This window comes from Nematolebias whitei, chromosome 1 (genome assembly GCF_014905685.2).
Source record: "Nematolebias whitei isolate Nwh7 chromosome 1, NemWhi1, whole genome shotgun sequence".
In the NCBI taxonomy this organism is placed as follows: Eukaryota; Metazoa; Chordata; class Actinopteri; order Cyprinodontiformes; family Rivulidae; genus Nematolebias; species Nematolebias whitei.
Window position 1 is genome coordinate 85557554 of NC_056498.1, and position 18002 is coordinate 85575555.

At 41.7% G+C, this 18002-nt stretch overlaps 1 protein-coding gene across 1 annotated transcript in view; it reads left to right on the forward strand.

Annotated features, from left to right (window-relative positions):
- LOC119420515 (inactive pancreatic lipase-related protein 1) overlaps positions 1–18002 on the forward strand; it is a 54969-nt gene that overhangs the window by 20826 nt on the left and 16141 nt on the right. The window contains exons 7-10 of the mRNA XM_037687927.1: positions 179–298; positions 383–499; positions 8675–8793; positions 10510–10639. Of these exons, the coding sequence (XP_037543855.1) occupies positions 179–298; positions 383–499; positions 8675–8793; positions 10510–10639 (486 nt within the window). The remainder of the gene's footprint in view (positions 1–178; positions 299–382; positions 500–8674; positions 8794–10509; positions 10640–18002) is intronic.

Consider the following 18002-nt stretch of genomic DNA (forward strand, 5'->3'; position numbering starts at 1 on the left):
TGAGCCTACGTTGTTTTGAACAAATCATTTTTCTTTCAAATAATGAAACAAAAACATTCTTGTTCGAAACATGTTTAAATAATCACATCTTGTAGTTATATTAGTAGTTATTGTTATGTTTTTGTATTGTATGTTACTTTTTATTTGACTACAATATGCTGAATGTGTTTGCCTAAAGGTCTGGACCCAGCTGAACCATACTTTGAAGGCACTGATGCCTCTGTGCGTCTGGACACCAGTGATGCAACATTTGTTGATGTCATCCACACAGATGGACTTCCTTTCAACTCCAAACTCGGTGCAAAGAATCACATATATACATATTTAGGTCTGCGCCTTTTTTAAACAGCATATGTTTAAATAGTGGTGTGGTTTCCGTCAGGTCTGGGGATGACAGAGTCTGTGGGTCACATTGACTTTTATCCAAACGGAGGAGAACTGATGCCCGGCTGCTCTGCCAACAATGGACGTCCAACTGATCTTGACTCCATCTGGGAGGGTGAGATTTACTTACCCGTACAATCAGATTGATTTGGGGTGGAACAGGAGCTTGTGTCGTGAGATCTTTAGATTCTTTATCGAGTTGAAAACAGTTTTATGCACCAAAAACAACAACAAAAAAAACATTGGTTACGTACTGTAACCCCAGATTCTATGAGTATAGGTGCAGCCCTTTAAGGCTATCGCTAGTGGGTTTATCCCTTCACGTGCAGCACTGAAAACTTTAGTCTGCGCCCATCGGCTGTGTGGGCTCCACCCCCGGTCTGTATAAATTACGGTGAGACCGGGCAATCGGCTCCCAAATAGCTTTTTTTTCTTTCAGCCATTTAGGAACCAGTGAGGCCCAGAGCTTAAAGGGCTGCGCCTATACTCATAGAATCTGGGGTTACAGTACGTAACCAACGTTCTATTTTGTATAGGCTTTGCCCTTTAAGGCTATCGCTAGTGGGTTAAAGGCAAAGCAGGATGTAGTCTATGCCTCACTGGGACCATTCAGACACAAACATGAAGCACCTGTTTGCAAATAAAAACATTTCATTACCCAGCCTTCAAAATAAACTGTCCAGATGACCTGACTGAAAATTGTTGGATTTCAGTGAGATTGTTTACATTTCTCCAGATGCTTATGCTAAGGACACTCTGCATGAGCTCCATGATCTCCTCAGCTCGCTGCAGAACAAACACCCCGAGGCTCTTTACATAGTGGGCGGAGACTTTAATCACATGAATCTAAAAGACTGCCTCCCAAGTTTTTACCAGCATGTGGGCATACCAACACGTGGAAACAACACTCTGGATTGTGTTTACACAAATACAAAAGATGCATACAAAGCCGAACCCCGCCCCCACCTAGGATTCTCTGATCACATCTTAATCTTAATGGCTCCTGCTTACCTTCCCCCACTGAGAAGCTCCAGAACAGTACAAAAGAAAGTTAAATGTTGGATCCAGGACAGTGGCCCCATACTGAGAGATTGTTTTGATCGAACAGACTGGCAGGTTTTCAGAGGAGCTGCTGAAAATGGAGGATCGCTTGATCTGGACCAATACACATCCTCAGTTCTGGGTTACATTAGTACATGTACCGACAATGTCTCTACCATAAGATTTGTTAAAAGTTACCCGAACAGAAAACCTTGGCTGAATGCAGAGGTGCGCACCCTGCTAGAAGCCAGGAACACTGCATTCAGGTCTGGAAACTCGCAGGAGCTGAGAAGGACAAGGAAAGAGCTGGTTGCTGGTATTAAGAGGGCCAAGGCTACATATGCACAGAGGATCGAGGGTCAATTCACCTCACAAGACCCTTGGAGCATGTGGAGGGGCATTAAGTGCTTAACAGATTACAAAGGCAGGAGCGAACAATGGCCCAAATACCCATCTCTGCCTGATGCCCTCAACAAGTTCTATGCACACTTTGAAGACCCAATCAGACCACCCAGCACCAGACTCACCTGACCACGGAATGAAGAGCTTCTCAGTGTGACCTCAGCAGAAGTAAGGAGCACTTTCAGGAGGATTAATCCACACAAGGCAACCAGCCCAGACAACATCCCCGGAAAAGTGTTGAAAGAATGTGCCAATCAGCTCTGTGACGTGCTGGCAGACATCTTTAACACCTCACTTACCCTGGAGACAGTTCCCATCTGCCTGAAGACTGCCACCACCATCCCAGTCCCAAAACGCTCTACACTGACTGGTCTGAATGACTATCGGCCAGTGGCCCTCACACCGATAGTTGCTAAATGCTTCAAAAAACTGGTCATGACCCACATCAAAACAACCATCAACATCAACGAGGACCCTCATCAGTATGCATACTGCGAGAACCGATCAACAGAGGATGCCATCTCCTCTGTGGTCCACACTGCTCTCAACCACCTGGAGCAGACTCTTACATCCGTATGCTCTTTGTGCACTTCACATCTGCCTTCAATACCATGATCCCCCAAACACTGATGGACAAACTATTCACACTAGGACTAAGCCCCTCCATTTGCAGCTGGGTACTAGACTTCTTAACAAACAGACCACAGTCAGTGAGGATCCACAACTTCTCCTCCTCCACCATAACCCTCAGCACAGGCTCTCCTCAAGGATGTGTGTTGAGCCCTCTACTGTTTACTCTGCTCATGTATGATTGTGCAGCTACCCATCTAGGCTGTCACATTGTAAAGTTTACAGATGATACAGCGGTGGTGGGATGCGTCACAAACAATGATGAATCCAGCTACAGGCAGGAGGTGGAACACCTGGAGAGCTGGTGCAAAGAGAATAACCTTCACATCAATGTGAAAAAGACAAAGGAGATGATTGTGGACTTCAGAAGGAACAAACATACCTATACCCCCCTGAACATAAGGGGATCTGCGGTGGAAGTGGTCTCCAGCTACAAGTACTTGGGTGTGCACATGAATGACAACCTCAGCTGGAGCAACAGCATTTCCAGCCTGATCAAGAAAGCTCATCAGAGACTCTACTTCCTCAGGCAGTTGAGACGAGCTGGACTAGGAAGCTCATTCCTCACCTCCTTCTACAGGTGTGCAGTGGAGACCATCCTGTGCTCCAGCATCAACGTGTGGCATGGAGGCTGCACAGCTGCAGAAAGGAAAGCTTTGCAGAGAGTGGTGAAGGCTGCACAGAAGTATGTTGGAGTCAGTCTCCCCACCATCACAGACATTTACACCTCTAGACGCAGGAAGAGGGCCACCTGCATCATGAAGGACCCCCCTCACCTAGCACACACACTTTTTGCCCGCTCCCCTCAGGAAGTAGGTTGAGGAGCATTAAGTGTAGAACCACTAGACTGAGGAACAGCTTCTAACCTGAGGCTGTTAGACTCATTAATATCTAACCAGAATAATCACTGTGAAAAATCACATCATGTTGCTGCTGATCTGTTCCAATGTTGATGTGTTGATATGTGCTCATCTGCTCACACAGACTCATGCTCATGTTGTGCTGCTGTTTGACGTAATGTTTTTATGCTATTAGTGCTTAGTGTATTTTTAGTTTGTTTATCTTAGTTCATATCTTAGATGTTATCATTGTTTTTCTTTTACATTTTATTGTTGGATGTAACTGGGACCCTGTGTACATAATTTCGTTCCACCACGTGTAGTGCGAACGACAATAAAGAATCTCTGACTCTGACTCTCTGACATAGAGACAAATGAGACAAACAACAATTTACTCTCTCACTCACACCTAGAGACAATTTAGAGTTACCAATCAGCCTAACATGCATGTTTTTGGTATGTGGGAGGAAACCGAAGTACCCGGAGAAAACCCACGCATGCACAGAGAGAACATGCAAACTCCATCCAGAAAGCACCCTGGACCAGGATTTGAACCGCAACGACCTGCTCTCTGAGAGAGGGCAGCTCTACCAACTGTGCTACTGTGCTGCCCTATATACTCATTGCACACCCCATGGTGTCTCTGAGCAGGACACCCCTTCCACTGCTCTGCCTGGTGGTGGATGGGTTAAATGCAGAGAGCCAATTTCGTCGTTGTATGGGAACATACAATGATGACAATACATAGGCCTATGCATTATTATTATTATTGTTATTATTATTATTATTATTATTATATATTAGAGCTGTCAATCGATTAAAAATTTTAATCAGATGAATCACAGTCTGGGGCTTTGATTCATCTGATTAATCACTATGCTTAACTTTGTAATCTTGAAATGTAAATATGCAGGTTTTGTTAAATGCTGAAGAAAATGTTTTATTGTCTCAAACCCAACAGTTTTCCAGGTTTTCATACTCAGCAAGGTTTACAGAAGTCATTTTGTTTCAAACATAAATGTTTGCTCAAATGTCTCATTAAGTGCCCGATTAAGCCCGATTTTTAACTGGTACAGGCCATAGAGAGCACATTACTCCAGTTTTGGCCTCCCTGCACTGGCTACCCATTCACCTTCAGATCCAGTTCAAAATACTCATGTATGTTTTTAAATCACTGAACAGTTCTGCCCCATCCTATCTCACTGATCTTCTACAGCCATATGTCCCACCACGCTCTCTGAGGTCAGCAGACCAGAGGCTCCTTTCAGTTCCAGGAACCCGTCGTCAGCTCAGAGGTGACAGGACTTTCTCTGTTGCAGGTCCAAGACTGTGGAATGAGTTGCCACTGCGTGTCAGGCAGACTCCCACACTCACAGTCTTTAAGTCTTGCCTGAAAACCCACTTTCATTCCTTTGCCTTTGACACGGTGTGATTTGTTTTGATCCTGTCTGTAGTCTACAGTGTTGGCCATTTAGTTATTATCCACTGCTATTTGTATCTATATTTTTATTTTATGTTTTCCTGTCTGCTGTGCTTGTTTGTTTCTATTGTACAGCACTTTGGTTGACCTTGTTGCTGTTTTAAGTGCTCTATAAATAAATCGGTATGGTATGGTAACTGTCATTTATGTGATCAAAACATCTAAATAAACAGTATAGTAATGGCTTAATCTGCATTATGTAATATTAAGAAGTTAATCTTTTTGAATTTATCACATGCGTTAACACGTTAACGCTTACAGCCCTAAAATATATACTATATACAGTATATAAGTAGCGGTATATAGTCAAAAGTTACATTTATAGTTGTGTATGAATATTTTAGGACCTGCCCTGTGATGGACTTGCGACATGTCCAGGGTGTCCCTCGCCTCTCACACAGTAACTGCTGGATATGGACACCAGTGACCCCCCACGACCCAGAAAGGTCAAAGGGCAAAGGGGGTAAAAATAGACGAATGAATGGACGGATGGATTTTAATATCTGAAAACAAGTGAAAAAATTTTCAAAAACATATTAAAAAAACACAATTGGTCCTAGATCAGGCTTTGGGTTTTGTCCCCTTGTGTAAATAAGTTTGATTCAGGAAGTGACACAGCTCTAATGAGATGTTTGGTCTTGTTTCGAGTACTTTCTAAGTTCTGAAAAAAGTCATGGGAAATCAGACAGGAGAGAAGTCAGTCATTGGAATTTGTTGCAAAATCTTTCCCTCAGATTTTGTTAATAGCTCGTCTCTTATATTACAAGTGTTCCATTACAGCCCTAATATTGGTCATAATCTGATACAACTGACTTCACACTTGTCTTGGTTAGCTGCTCTATGTACTGTAGCATATTTTATCCATTGTGCCTAAAGTTCTATTTAAATATAAATTTTAGTTTATTGTGTTTGTGACTTGTAGGATTTCTTCCAAGTCAGCACCCATTTGTCTCCATTCACACTTAGGTAAAACTAAAAAGTTAACATCAGCATCCACTGATGCCTCTAGTCATCTGTTTTCTGATTGGTCTCAAGCCACAGTGGAGCCAAAGTTTCTATTAATGAGTTAGAATAAACTATTTATTCTAGGGCTGTTAATGCCTTGATATAAGGGCATGCTGTGACCTTTGACCACTTCATATATCAAGTGTTCTCAAGTTGACATGTGGCTTCATCACAGTCATTGTTGCCGCACATGACACAATGACTCATGCACGCTATTTTCTCCAACCATGCAATTCAACAATGCAGAGCGAGTGGACTGTGGAATATTGGAGTTGTCCCAATGGAAAAAAAAGAAAACGTAAAGAAAACCCCGGGCCGAGATCTCCTGGCCAGACCCATCTGAGCAGATATTTTTCGAAAATGGATAGCGGCATCCTTCTTGTGAAATATGCTGCTGAGTTGTACGGATCAAGTGGCAGCCCTGGTGCCATGCCGGGGCCTGGATGGGAGGAGGGATGGTGTGTTGTCACAGCTGAATCGGACACTTTTGATCTGATAGATAAGAGAGGGAGAAAGGGAGGCAGGGCAGCATAGCTGGAGGTCCTGGAATGCCTCTTGAAGTTGGAGAGAAAACAAAAAGCAGCCATGACTCTTTTCAGTGTCCGTCTTTTCCCAACCGGATCAGATTGGTTCTCCAATTTCTTTCAAGAATCTACAACGTTGATCAGACCTCACTTTTTTGAGCAGATCAGAACATATACATTGAATTGTGTAAAGAAAACTTAATAAATGATGTAAAGTTAAAGTACAACCAGTGTCCCCAGAAAAAGTGTTAAAAGTTATTTAAAAGTAGTTGTGTCACAATTCAGGGTTGCTCATTGTGAGGTTACCTGCTTAATTCCTCTTAGGTGTTATTTTTCCCTTGTTTATACCATCAGCATATACAATCATTTGACAAAACGCAACCCATGAATCATATTATATTAAGTATAGTTCTAATTTCTTGAGCTGATTTGTCCAAGAGGGTGAGGTACAAAGTAGAATAAGTTAAAGGACTAGTGATTATGTGTCAAACTAATTTTCTCTAGATTAAAGTGTGTGGAAAAGCACATCAGTTCAATTCAGTTTATTTATATAGCACCAAATCACAACAAAGTTGTCTCAGGGCACTTTATAGGAACATTCACATACATCGAAAAGCCAGTTAGTAAAGTTCTCTATCTAATGAAGCAGCAGACGTGTTGGATCTTCACTTCGTTGCAGTCTCCCATCCTGAGCAAGCACAGTGGCAACAGTGGAAAGAAAAACTCCCTTTTAAAAAGGAAGAAACCTCCAACAGAACCAGGCTCAGGACAAGCAGCCATCTGCTTTGACCAGTTGAGTTTGAGAGGACAGGAAGGAGAGACAAATGAACACAGAATGCCAGGTCCAGATGTAGCTCCACGTGTACCTGAAAGACAAAAACACATCAGGTCATGTTAACTAACTTTCTAACTATATAATCATGACCAAAATATTTGACAGTGACACAAGTATTAGCAGCTGTAACAATGTCTTGAGTACTACATGATGAGTATTACTCTTCAGTACAGTAATAAAATATACTCTCCAATAATTATCTGTTAAAATTTCTGGCACATGACAAAACTAAATAGCCTGTCCTGCGAGTCCGAGCTTTACTTGCTGTAAACTGTTACTTTTCTAACTTCCTAGCAGCTAGCTGTACTGTAGCGCTAACCCTAAATTGCACCAAAAAGTGTTTTTAGATAATCAACATGTTTCTATCTTTAGTTGTATAAAAGTGAGGCCATGTTATTTTGTTTGCAGATGATATCATATTGTATTTTTGCAACATGTGTGTGAACCTGCACTGAAAATCCCACCCATTTGCATGCAGACAATTATCAAACAAGTTACAGTGAGATAAAAAAAAAATAATTATATTTGAACATACAGCAGCACTGCATCATGTTCTAAATTATGTTGAACCCACGTGCAGGCAGAGGCAAAAGACTTGGAGATAAAACTAAAGAATTAATGTATTCTTACAAAAACAAAAGCAAAAGCTGACGCGGCAGCAAAACTTACATGAAAGGAGACGATGGAAAGGGAAACAGAACATGAACAGCTTGTGAGCACAGTCCACAGACAACAAAAAGGTGCAAAGACGCTGAATAAATACAGACACTAACGAGACATGATGACTCACACCTGGGGTGGTTGGGATTGGAGACAGGTGTGACAGGAGCTGAACAACAAGGAGGGGAGACACTGGGGAGTGCAGGAAACACGAGGGTTACAGAAAAGACTGGACAAAACACAGAATCCCACCCACTGTAAGAACAATGTGACTCAACAGAAGTCAACACATGTGATCTGAGGTATAAATATATGGTTGTTCTTTGGAAAATGCTACATTCATTTATGAACATAGAATTAAAAACTTATACTTCAGCCAACCACCAGGGGCTGATCGTTTTGTTTCTGCTTCAACTTCTGGGTTCTTCTGGAACAAATGGAGATGTTTTTTTGTCTTTTGTTATTTTTACTTCACTTCTCACTTATAACAGTGATGAAGCTAATATTATTGTTGTTAGCGTGTCTGCTTTTAAAATATAGTCTTTGCTGTTGCTTGTGTAAATGTAATTAATTCGAACTGCAATATACTTCAGTATAATTTTAAAAATACACCACACTTCTTATTATTCTACACTATAGTTACAAATACTTTTCTTAATTTTCAGTAATATTTTGTTATAATTTGCACCATTTACTCTGTTATCTTACTTTCAAGAGTCTAAATTGTAGTTGGACTAAAACTGGTCCAGATGACATAATTTAACCTTTTTTTGTTGTAGTTGGACTTCTTAATCTTCAGGATAACCTTTTTGTCATGTATTTATTTTATGTCTCACCTTTGTTATATTCCTGTTATTATCTGATCTCTTTTCAGGAACCACAAAATTTGATGGATGCAACCATGCCAGAGCCTACGAGTACTACACTGAAAGCATCAGTAAAGCTCAGGGCTTTGTTGGATTCCCTTGCTCTAACAAAGACAGTTTCTCTGCGGTAAGTTAACAATGATATATATATATATATATATATATATACACAAAAAGTTTACAGAAAAAATAAATTAGCTTCCATAGATTTACCATGAGTCAAACATACATTAATTCTTGTTAAATATTTTAAATGGGATTGTGTGAAGTTGTTTTGAGCAGTCAGTGTTTTATTTGCAGTAAACACCAGCTTGAGCAATCTTTGGCTAAATAATGAATAAATAAATAAAATGGGGAAATAAGATAAACATTAAGATCAGAAAAAAATGAAGTGTTTAATGCTGCCATCTGAAACAGCACAGGCTCAGCATGTTATTGTTGATAAAATATTCCACTGCAGATGCAGTCATAAATAAAAATATTTAATTTAATCAATATTTTATAAAAAAAATCACATTAAGTTTTGTAATAGCTGAGGCAACATATTAATGACAGCTACGTAGTTACTGATTCTAAAAAATATATACAATGCCATTTGCTTAACTAAAATATTACAATCCTTTTGGCAAAACAAAACAACAAAAAATAATAAAGGGCAAAGTGCTAGGAAAAAAGTTTAAAATATTTTTGCAACTACAACTATGTAACATTCTCTAAATTAATTACCAATTATTATTATTGTTATTAATTTAAGTTACCATTACGTGGCTTTTCATAAAACATGTTTTAAATGAGCTCACCTGACAAGGACATTCAGATCCCCAGACCTTTAGTTTCACAGTGAACCAAATGTTCTGAACTGGGTCAGAAATGGATTGTTTGTCTTTTATGAGTGCAGCCAATAAAACTCTCTGAATTTCTCAACATGTACAGCAGCTTCTTAAAGTCATTGTTCTGCACAGAATATCTCTAAACTGAATGAAAATGGACAGATTTGGTCTGTTCCATTACTGTTTTACTTGTATTAGCAAGCATCAGGTGAGCAGTGTGACTTCTCTGTGGTTTGTTCTAAACATCATGGAATCAACCTCTTGAAAAGACCTTGGGTCAAGTTCAAAGCTAGAACGGGACTAGATTGGTTCAGAAAAACAGGTCCCAGAAAGTCTATGATGACCTCAAAGCTACCGATGAACAAAGATTAGGATGGCGTCTCATGTCCTCATTTTTAAAAGTCAACCAGGACCTTTGGACTTGCTTAGACAAAAGAGGGGCTCGGTCAAGAAAGAGCCCACATCTTCACCATCCCAGCATGCACATGGGACTGCCACCTGTCGCTGCTGTATGACACTGATATGGCAAAACATGTCTTTGGTTTAAGAAAGCAATTCAGTAAGATTGGATTTTTTGTTGGGGCACATGGGGCGATGGAAATGGACTTCCCTCATGTTTTCCATGGGGAGTGCTTGTATCTGCAGCTGTTGGTGTTAATGGCAGTTGATCCCTGCTTTGGGCACATGTCCCGATCAAAGGAGGCCCGAGGAGTGCCAAGAATTACCTCATATGTCCCTGTTGAGGATGACAGCGCCTCCTTGTCATTCACCTCATAAACACTGTCTGCTGTTATTCCTACAGCTATTCCTATGGCAGACAGTGGAGCCGTTCCCACCGAGGAACTCAGTGGTTAAGCTAACACCATTTCCTGCCTTCATGTTTATAAGGTAGCAAACTGCAACATTTTGAAAGAGTCTTGCAGTGTGTTATCACTTTCTCACTGGCTGTTCATGGAGAGTCAGTCACCGGGTGAAAACACTCTTCACACTACACTGTGTCCTTGTCTTCACAGGGAAAGTGTTTCCCATGTGCTGAGAGCCTATGTCCTCTGATGGGTCACTCTGCTGACAAGCACACTTTGAGTGATGAGGTTTCAAAAACAAAGTACTTCCTCAACACCGGCAGGTCAAAGCCATTTGCACGTAAGTTCTCTGTTTTTGTTTTGTTTCCTTCCTACTTGTTGTTGGCCCAGAGTGAGGAACTGCTTTGGTTAGAAGCTGAACATGAGGACACATTGAGACCAACAAACTAATTCAAATGTTATGATCACCATGTTAAAAACGTGCAGCTTCATTTTCACCCTGCTTAATTTAAGACCAATAATTTTGCTTTAACACACACGCTTTGGATGTTGTCAGCCATTAAATGGCCGTTTTTAGTTGTTATCATCTCCATATGTAGCGGTCAGACTGCCCCTCCTGTACCTCCTAGTGGGTTTAAAGGTACGTTGTTAGCAATGATAACAGGCTCTGTTTTAGCTTGGTTAGCGCTCATAATAGCTTCATGTGATTAGTTTTAGAGTAAAGGGTCTGGCAGTTAGGTTTAGGTCTTGGTTAGGTTTAGGCACAAGGGTAAGGGGGTTAAGTTTAGGGTTGGTCCTCTGTGTCAGGTGTAAGCTTACGTTTAGGAAAAGGGTTACATAAGCTGGAAAAAAGCAAAAAAGACACTTCCTGGTTTACCCCCGTGCAACGCTGCCTATTATCAGCAATAATAATAACAACGTACCTTTAAACCTACTAGGAGGTAGGTGGGACGGTTTGACCGCTACATATGTGGATGATAACAACTTATAACGGCCATTTAATGGACTGATAACATCCGAAGCTGCTCTTTAACATAAATAAGACTTCACTTCAGCAATGTAATAAGATCTTATCACTGTCTCTCATCTTCCCGAGACTCTGACTATTTTACTGTATGCTATAACTGCTGTTTCTTTTTTTTTTTTTTTGTTGCAAACTTGGCGATACGTCCTTAGACATATTGTAAAAGACAAAAACTTGTTCCAGGTCAATATGTTCTTCTGCCAAAATGTATCAGTACAGCCTTTTCTTACCTCATACTCTTACTTTTGGCATACAAAAAGATGCAGTCCGTCACATAATTATTTGTTCTCACCTTCTCCCACATTGCACCCACTTGGACCATTTTGTACCCACCTTGTCATCACTTCCTACCCAGCTTGGCAGCAACCCAAACTTGTGTTTGATCTACCATGGCTGAAGTCTTGGATGCTTTCTAAATAATCTTAAATCTCAAGGCAAAGGAAATTTTAAAATGCAGTTCTATTCAAATCAGGCATTCAGCTTGATGGGCAGCATGAAGGCTTAGTGGTTAGCACTGTTTTCTCACAGCAAGAAGGTCCTGGGTTCAATCCCCACCTTGAACTTGATGTCTTTCTGTCTGGTAGTAGCATGTTCCTCTTGTGTTTGTGTGGGTTTTCTCCAAGTCTTCCCATTTCCTTCCACAGTCCAAAGATAGGCTGCCTTCAGGCCCAGGCCTCCCTTGCAAAAGATATCTGTGATCTATGTAAATGGGATTTCCTGGTTAAATAGACGTTAATAAGCTCAAAGTTTTAATTAATTAATAATATGACAATTTAATATGTTTGACTAAAAACATAAACAGGCAAAGTTGTATTTTCTTTTAAGTTTATATCAGTAGCGTTTACCTCATTACACTTCTGGTGTCGAGACTGTGCCACTTTATGCACCATCATCGTGTGGGAGTTCTGGTTTCTTTTCTGCCACTAACCATCTCCCACAGCTGCTGCACCAAGCTAATTGATGATCATCTCCACCTGCCGCCTGCTCTGGAGAATGGGTTCGGCTCCTTCCATAAAAGCTGCAGCCAGGCTCTTCTCCAGTGCTGGGACATTACCCTTTACATGGTAAAGTAATGGTCAGCCTGTTATTGTCTCCTGGCAATATTTATCTAACAAACTTCCACGCTTCGTTGTTCTTTCAGTTTCTTGACTTCCACGTCAAGATTCATCTCGGGCTCTCCAAGGCTTCAACACCAAGGCAGGAGCCTCCTATGGGATGTCCCTTCAAACACTCATCTACCTCCAACCCGCTCCTGCACTCTCTGTTCCTTGAGGCTCCAACAATCCAACAAAGGTACTCACCATCCTCTCCTCAAGACGTCCTCCGGAACCCAGAACCACACGGCGTGTCTCCCCAGCTCCAACATCAAGGCCGAACCTAGCTCCACTTCCGTTTCCCCTGCAAAGACAATAAAGAGGTTTATTTTTGTAACCCGGTTATCTGTCTGTGCTTCGGTTCTGCCATCTGGGGTCTATTTAGTGATCGAATCACGTCAGAATGTCCCAGCCAAACAGACCCTCAAGGCAGAACTGAGGACGGACAGACACAGCAGTCTATGTTAGCTGAAAGTAAACGTATTGATGAGCATGATGTCATTTTTCAACAATTTCTCTCTCAACAACAGGAGATTCAAACTAATCTCCAACAGCTCGGCGGCATGGTTCACTCTGTCCAGCAGAGTTTGAAGGACCTGGTTCCCCCGCTTAGGATGACCCAGACTCCGGGTCCATCTGGACCCCTGGCACCCGCGGTTCCACAGCCCCTTCGAGAACCAGACATTCGTCCCTCCGAGTGTTTCGAAGGTAAAGCCGAAAAATGCGCCGGATTTCTCCTTCAATGTGAGTTGGCCTTCAATAGAGCTCCTATAACCTACTCATCTGATGCCTCCCGTATTACTTTCATTATTTCCGCCCTAAAGGGTGAAGCTCTTCGATGGGCGCGTTCCTACTTACGTAGATGCACCATCGATTCCCTAACCATCTCCACTTTTCTCAGAGACTTTCGACAAGTATTCGACCTACCTCTGTTGCAGGAAGAAGCATCGCAAAAGATGTTTTCATTAAAACAAGGCGATAAAACTGTGGCTGAGTTTTCCATCCAGTTCCGCATTTTGGCGGAGGAATCTGACTGGGGTGAGACGGCTCTCCGAGGTGCGTTCATTCATGCACTAAACAAACCAATTAAGGATCAACTCGCCGTTCGTGACGTCCCATCCGACCTCAACCAGCTAATAACCTTAGCCACCAGAATCGATAATCGCTTCAGAGAGCACGTTTTTGAGGTGGACTACTTTCCCCGGGAGTATTTGGTTCCCAACATTAACTCACAGTCGACCCCTCCCGGCTCGGCGGGTCCCGAACCGATGCAGATCGGAAGGACTCGGCTGTCTCCGGAGGAGCGTCAGCGTCGTATCTCCCACAACGAATGCCTCTATTGTGGGAAGAAGGGGCACGAACTTCCTTCCTGCAGGCTTCGGCTAAAAGACAGAACCCATCAGTAGATCGGAGGATTCTGGTGGGTAAATACTATTCTTCCTCCGAGCATAATCTTTGTTTACCAGTGACCTTATGTGCCAATAATTCTAATTATTCTACACAGGCATTAATCGACTCCGGAGCTGAACAAAACTTAATCAGTCGGAACCTGGTCGAAAGACTCCAGATTTCTACCACTGCCCTCTACCCCACGATGGCAGTAGCAGCTCTCACAGGCCAGACCATCTCTTCCATCTCTTGCAAAACTAATAAAATAGAAATTGTTGTGTCAGGTAATCACCGTGAGAGAGATGAATTCTTTATCTTTGATTCACTTCAACCTCAAATTATCTTAGGTTTTCCGTGGTTGAAGAAACACAACCCCGTTATTAACTGGTATGATGGTAGGGTCGAAAAATGGGGAGATAACTGTTCTGAGAGATGCTTATCGTCCGCCGTCTCCCCTGGTGTTAGTAGAGAGGCAACCCAGGAGGAGGTTGACCTTTCTCAGGTTCCCAAGAGCTATCATAAGCTAGCACGAGTGTTTAGCAAACACCAGGCGCTTTCCTTACCTCCTCACAGACCATACGATTGTGCCATAGACCTTCTTCCTGGGGCACCTCTACCTTCTAGCAGGTTATTTAACCTGTCGGGCCCTGAGAGAGAGGCTATGACCCAATACATTAATGACTCATTAAAATCCGGCATCATTCGGCCATCCACCTCCCCTCTCGGAGCCGGGTTCTTCTTTGTTTCTAAGAAGGACAAGACTCTTAGGCCTTGCATTGATTTTAGAGGTCTTAATCTTATAACAGTAAAGAACAAATATCCATTACCATTAATGGATTCCATGTATGAACAACTTAGTGACGCTGTTATTTTTACAAAATTAGACCTCCGCAACGCCTATCACTTGGTTCGCATACGCAAGGGGGATGAGTGGAAAACCGCCTTTAAGACCCCCATAGGTCATTTTGAATATCTGGTAATGCCCTTTGGGTTGACAAACGCCCCTGCAGTCTTCCAGGCGTTGGTCAATGATGTTTTGAGGGATTTTCTTAACATCTTCGTCTTCGTCTATCTGGATGATATTTTGATATTTTCCAGGGACGAATAACAGCACCCTAAACACGTGCAGGCGGTTCTCCAGAGGCTTCTGGAGAATAACTTTGTAGTGAGACGCGTGAGGTACGTGTCACTTGTTGTATGACAAATATATGGATATATATTTATGCATACTTTTCACGAGTTCTTCATTTTTCTGACTGTAAATGCCGTGCATTGAATTTAACACAAAATGTAACGAGAGACGTTATTTATCTTTGACCCATCAAATGAATGGAATCATTTATTTTCAGAATCAAAGTTTAACATCAAACATTTACATTAATTTGGCAAAATATGAAAATAATAACAGACAGTTTCACAGAAAATGAACTTCAAATCACTCGGCGGTGATTTGAGGACTTTGCTTAAGATATTTCTAAAATATCTGTACTGATTTATGAGAGAGAGGTGGGTTTTAGAGTGAAAGGAGATTATCTTACAGAGAACTGTGTGAGGGAAGTTTAATCTGTTTAACCAGAAATTGCACGCTCCGTCAGATCCTCAGCCCGTCCACGGTACACTTTAGTCGAAGAAGAAGCCTTTACCTGGTTTGACGATAGATCAGCTCAGTAAGCATCCTTCAGACTGTTTCCAGCGCCTCCGTTAAGCACAGCTAAAAATCCTCGGAGAGTCGTGCGTGGTTAGCTCAAAACAGACTTATAATCCCAAACGTCCCTGGTTCTTCATAACTCCAAACTCTTCATAACCGGCTGCACTCTCAATCTGCTCATTCTGTTGGACTATCGGACCTGTTGTCAGCTCTCATTCCAACATCTCTCAGAACTCTCATTCTCTTGGAATTCTGGAATCCATAATTCTCTATTCCTTCTCTTCTCCATTCTATGAACTGAGAAGTTGCCACATTTTATTTGGGTCGACTTCCTGTTCAATTTAGAGCTTTCTGATTCGTGGAAGGACCAGAAAGAGGAGTGGATTTGTGACGTAAGATGTTATCATAAGTCAAGGATTGTTTACAACATACAGAAAAGATTATTGCAGCAACAGCAGACTTCGTGGAGTCTCACACTTTGTAATCTTTTCAAATAGTAAAACATGACATTTTTCTCGGTAAACATTTTAGTTGACCGAAAACCAACCTTTAACATACTTACGACAGCTTGCTCATTTCAGACAGAAAATCAAGAAAGGCATATTCAGGTGATTTCTTCTCTGAATGAGGAACAAAAATCATTACTTACTGTTTATGTAAAATAAAAATTAGTAGTTCTTTTCAACCTGTAAAGCATTGAGTGAACTAACACAATTTGATTATCAAAACATTTGTAAGACAGTAATGATTATAAAGAATTGTCTTTTCTGCTTGATTAATTCAAGAAAGAAAGTTCATCAGATGGTTCAGACTTATTCAGATCAATGAAAATAACAGTCTCTGTCCATCTGGTAGATTTGAGGTTATCTGGTTCACTACAGTCCCCCCTTTGGAAATCATCACCTGTCCATGGGGATGAATTCCAACCGTGAACTTAGACCTTCAAATGTCCTTGAGCTTGATATAATCCAGCAAGGAAGACCAAAGTCAGAAGTAATCCTTCAAGGAAGACCAAAGTCAGAAGTAATCCAGCAAGGAAACAAAGTCAAGGTAATTCCACAATGTTCTTGGTATTCCATTGTGTTGATTATAATCCCATATCGTCTCGGTAATCCCATTGTAGCAATGCTTTAACCCCTTGGAAACAGAGTCTGTAATCCATTGGAAAAAGTCATATAATCCACAACGGTAAATCCACAGCGATTGGAAGTGTTGATTAATCAGCATACAGAGGGGTACCCTTGGATTGAACTGAAGAAGCGGCCACTGGATGAAGAGTCGAGACCAACGTCAGGATTGCAGATCGCCTCCAGCGAAGGTTGTCTCCAGCGACGTCCAGCCTGTGCCGTTCTGGTTCAATGTGTCATGCAATTATGTGGTTTAAGGTGGGCTTATGAAGGGGATTTTACATAAGGCCTTAAACTATATGCATCTGGTGTGTAAGCTATTATGGTTGGGAACAGCTACAACTACCAGTTAAGGGGTGGAGAATGCTGAAAAGGGGTACTACAGGGGTTTATGCCTATAGAAAAGTGTTCCAAACTATTTTTCCATTTCTAACTTGGTTTAAGTTAGCTTTACATGGTAAAGTATAGTTTGGTGTAATTGTCTGTTGTCTTTTAGACGAACGACTTGAGATTGGGTGTTTGGTTTTCCCATAAATGTTTTGGAAGTCTATGGCGAGACTTATCAAAAAGAATTAGCTACCCCCCCGAATAGGATTGTTCGAGTAGGTTCGGCTTAAGCGTTGTGAGCTCAATGTAGATTATGGTACTCAAGGTAGCAATAATATACATTGACTCCGCAAAGATTGCAATTTAGTGAATGAACTGCATGTTGGCATGGTTAAAGGCTTCTTAGTCTCTAACTTAACTACACAACAACATTCATTCTTACCTCAGAAACAACCAAAATCAACTAAACAACGTTCCAACACCGACAAGAGTAGTGACTAAGCATCTAGAAACATCGTTTCACAGCTTCTCCTCACCCTGGTTGCCAGATTTCAGTCACGCTGTCCCGTTTTATCAAGGGTAGGTCCTGTGAGTTTAAACTATGGTTAAGTTTATTATCCATTAGTTATCTTCTGCTGGGATGACCCTTGTTCCCACGAGGTCAGATTTTGTGATGTCATTGTCTCCTGAGGAGTTATTGCATGCCTTGTGTAATTTAACCTGGTTACGGTGTACCCATTTAACAGTTGGCTCTTTTTGGCCTTTACTGATTTTTATCTGGTAGATCATTGGAGACACTTTGTCGGTAATCAGATGGGGTCCAGTCCATCTGGGCATCAGCTTACGGGCGAGAGTTCCGGTCCCGGACTCTACTCTCCCAGTTTTGGGTGCAAACGTGTAGTACCAGACCCTGTCTCCCACTTGGAGTTCCTCGTGAGAGGCCTTTTGGTCGTAGTACGCTTTGCGTCCTTCAGCTGATTTTTCCAGGTTTTTCTGTGCGAAAGCAAAAGTGTTCTTAAGATGTCTTTCCAAGTCTTTCATGTATTGTTGTGTGGTGTAGGCTGTTGCCATGGCAGCATCGCCTGGTTGGTACA